Source organism: Rhinopithecus bieti, unplaced genomic scaffold (assembly GCF_001698545.2).
Source record: "Rhinopithecus bieti isolate Rb0 unplaced genomic scaffold, ASM169854v2 scaffold_26426, whole genome shotgun sequence".
Classification (NCBI taxonomy): domain Eukaryota; kingdom Metazoa; phylum Chordata; class Mammalia; order Primates; family Cercopithecidae; genus Rhinopithecus; species Rhinopithecus bieti.
Genome location: NW_016811945.1, coordinates 1,169,314 through 1,173,441, shown reverse-complemented (window position 1 = coordinate 1,173,441; position 4,128 = coordinate 1,169,314). Strand labels below are relative to the sequence as shown.

At 41.6% G+C, this 4,128-nt stretch overlaps 1 protein-coding gene across 1 annotated transcript in view; it reads right to left on the bottom strand.

The window, feature by feature from the left end:
• INO80 (INO80 complex ATPase subunit) overlaps window positions 1–4,128 on the bottom strand; it is a 135,327-nt gene that overhangs the window by 16,009 nt on the left and 115,190 nt on the right. The window contains 1 exon segment of the mRNA XM_017895419.1: window positions 3,664–3,736. Coding sequence (XP_017750908.1) covers window positions 3,664–3,736 — 73 coding nt within the window.

Genomic DNA, 4,128 nt, shown 5'->3' with positions numbered 1-4,128 from the left:
AAAAAAAAAAAAAAAAAAAAAAAAAAAAAACTCAAACCAGATCATGTTACTCCTCTGTTCAAACTCTTGCAATTGCTCTCCATCTCAAAGTTCTTACCATAGCTACTAAACCCTATATGATCTGCTTCTGCAATGGCCATCTCATACTACTCTCCCCATAGTTGATTCTGTTCTACCCACTCTGGGCTCCTTCTTTTTGCTTGAATATGCCAAGCATGTTCTCACCTTCGGGCTTTTCACTTATCTCCTCTGCCTGGAATGCTCTTCCTTCTGCCAGGTATATGCTTAGGTTACCTCCTTACTTTCTTCAGATCTTGGCTCAAATGTCACCTTATCAGAGATGCCTTACCAATCCATATAAAACAGCAACCCCTGATCATTCTCATGCTATCACTCCTTACCTGATGAATTTTTCTTCATAGCATTCATATTACCAGTTTTTTGTTTGTTTTTGAGATGGACTCTTGCTCTGTCGCCCAGGCTGGAGTACAGTGGCGTGATCTTGGCTCACTGCAACCTCCGACTCCTGGGTTCAAGCAATTCTCCTGCCTGAGCCTCCCGAATAGCTGGGACTGCAGGCGCCCACCACCATGCCCAGGCTAATTTTTTTGTATTTTTATTAGAGAGAGGGTTTCACCATATTGGCCAAGCTGGTGTCGAACTCCTGACCCTGTAATCCGCCTGCCTCCGCCTCCCAAAGTGCTGGGATTACAGGTGTGAGCCACCGCACCTGGCCCCATATTATTAGTTTTTTTTCCATTTCTTTATGCTTTGTCTCCTCTCCTGCCACTAGAAATGTAATTTATAGTAACTAAGAAGATAGAAATGGAACTTTGTTTTGTTGCATGCTGAATTCCTAGCGCCTAAAACAATGCTGGGCCTTTGGTGGATGCTCATTAAACATTTGTCTAATGAATGAATGAATGAATGAACAAATGAAACTGTTCCAGGTACTAGAAATACAGCCTTTTTTTTTTTTTTTTTTGAGATGGAGTCTCACTCTACTGCCCAGGATGGAGTGCAGTGGTGCGATCTTGGCTCACTGCAACCTCTGCCTCCTGGGTTCAAGTGATTCTCCTGCCTCAGCCTCCCGAGTAGCTGGGACCACAACCATGCGCCAGCACATACAGCTAATTTTTGTATATTTAGTAGAGATGGGGTTTCACCATGTAGGCCAGGCTGGTCTTACAAGCCATCTGCCCACCTTGGCCTCCCAAAGTGTTGGGATTACGAGTGTGAGCCACCGTGCTCAGCCTAGAAATGCAGACTTTTGACTTTCTTCCATTGTTGAGGCCAAAGTCTAGTACGTAAAATAATTACTTACAATGCATTTTGATTAACTTGAATAAAGGGAGGGGCTGGGGAAGGAATATTGACACCTGAATGGGGTTTTAAAGAACAAACAGAAGTTCACCAGGTGGAAGAGGAGACTCATGGGAGGATGACTTAGGCTGAGGGAACACTTTATCCAACAGTGTGATATGGCATGGTGTGTTCAGGAAACTACAAGCCAATCATTATTTCTGGAATATAAAATTTGGAAGGGAAAGTGGTCTGATAATTAGGCTGTAAAGGCAGATAAAGGACACAAATGAAGAGCCTTATACTTTATTTTATAATTGATGGAGAATTCCTGAAGTTTTAATCAAAGGAGTGGCATGATTAATAAAGGGTACAGAGAAACTAACAGAGTACCAGCATAGCAAAGAATGGATTTGGATCAACAGGTATGAAGCTGGGAACTGAGAGTGGAGTCCAAAAGACCAGCTTGGACAAAGTGATGAATCTTGTACTCACATTGAGAGTATGACTATGTTGAAATTCTTAAAAGATACAGAGGGCAGAGAACCAAGAGGTAACAAGGAGAAAGGCAGGTTTCTACTATCTGATATGGTAGAAACTATGTGATATGGCTCAAGTGAGCCACCACATCAGAGAACCCACAGAACAACACACACTACACTGACAGCCCTCCCATAGGATGACAGATGCTGAGGATGTACAGCTACCCAGGAACGCCTCCAGTGGCCCTCGGGCGCTGATGTCTTGCCGTACGTGGTTAACTGACTGAAAGTTTAGATGCCAAGGAAGGTACATCCTATAGTTGCTATTACAGAATCTGTAGTATCAGATTAGCGACAGAGAGAGAGAGAGAGAGAGGGAGAGATTCCCCCTGCTGCTATGAATCTATTCAAGCCTCTACACTCCTGTACCTCATTTCTCCATTACCCTCATGAGTTTGCTTTCTCCTCACAGTTGTGGGGATTTTGATGTTATATATTTCAGAGAGGCACCATGATAGTCATATTAAGTGCCATTTTTAGAGTCATGCCTTTTATAAAACAATTTCCTATTTATGGATTTTTTTAAATCTCGTCACTAAAATTTTTATTAAATATATTTGAATCTTAGGAATAATTTTGAGATTCAAAAAGAATCTTCTTTTCTGTTTTCTTTTTTGAGACAGAGTCTTGCTCTGTCACCCAGGCTGGAGTGTTGTGGTGTGATCTTGGCTTACTGCAGCCTCTGCCTCCCGGGTTCAAGGGACTGTCCTGCCTCACCTTCTGAGTAGCTGGGACTATAGGCACGTGTCACCACGCCAGCCAATTTTTTTTTTTTTGTATTTTTAGCAGAGACACAGTTTCATCATGTTGGCCCAGGATGGTCTTGATCTTCTGACCTCGTGATTCACCCTCCTTGGCCTCCCAAAGTGCTGGGATTACAGATGTGAGCCACCACACCCAGCCAGGAATCCTCTTTTCTTCCCCCTTTCAAACACTGAAGCATTCCTGCAAGGACACTGGGTAGGAAAGAGTGGATACTTTGTTGGAATGGCTTTTCAATCTTATTTTTGAAATTACCCTTTTCATTGCTCTCCAACCACCTTTTAAAGTTCAGGATACAAAAAATGGGTTTTTCCATTAATGGAATAATGCATAAGAGTAACAAAACAATCCTTTCTGATGTGTTCAATTATAGCTCCTAAAACAAATCTGGATGGACTGACTGATTTTTTTCCAGTCTGTTTTCTCTGATGTACCCTAAGTGTCGCGAACAGTATCAGACACATAGTACGCATTCGTGAAATAACTGTCGAATGAATGTGTAAGAAACTTATTCAGGCAAGGCACAGTGGCTCACGCCTGTAATCCCAGCACTTTGGGAGGTGGAGGCAGGTGGATCACTTGAGCCTCGGAGTTCAAGACCAGCCTGGGCAACACGGCGAAACCCCATCTCTACAAAAACTACAAAAATTAGCTGGGCATGGTGGCGCATGCCTGTAGTCCCAGCTACTTGGGAGGGTGAGGTGGGAGGATCACCTGAGACTAGGGAGGTTGAAGAAGCTACAGTGACCCATGATCATGCCACTGCACGCCAGCCTGGGTGACAAGAGTGAGGCCCTGTCTCAAAAAACAAAAACAAAAACAAACGTATTCAAAGAAAATGAATAGTAAAGTCCGTAAGGAAAGCTAAAATACTCTAGTTCCAGTCAAAGAGCAACTAGAGTCTTTTAATACAAGAGGCAAAGAAATAAAAAGTTTGCAAGTTTGTGATACAAAAGCAAAGGGTAACACAAACTGAATGCCATAGTAGAAAAACCTGCACAGTAGGTTTCATAGTAGAAAACCTGCATATCTAGTTGATTGTACTCTCATTACTTACTGTGTCTGCAGCAGTGAGATTGATACCTAGTCCTCCAGCTCGTGTGCTTAACAGGAACACAAAGATGTCATTCCTGCACAAAAGGGAGAGATATGTTAAAGGAAAAACTGAAAAGAATAAATGGCATGTATCAAAAGAGAGAGATCTCTGAATATAGAACATAGAGTCTAGGACTAAAAAGAGTTTTGGTGGTTACCTAGGCCTGATTGATATTTCTGTAAAGCATTATACAATGTTGCTCTGTTCTTACAATCAAACATGGAGGTCACCTTCCAATCTGAAGATAAACTTTTGCTACCCACTAATAAATGATTGATAGGCAACACAAGTATAAGCATGTAGCAAATATAACAGAAAAATATGTTACCACAGATGTACAGACCTCTCTATCATATTTTATTTTATTTTAATATTTATTTATTTATTTATTTAATTTATTTATTTTGAGACGGAGTCTCGCTCAGT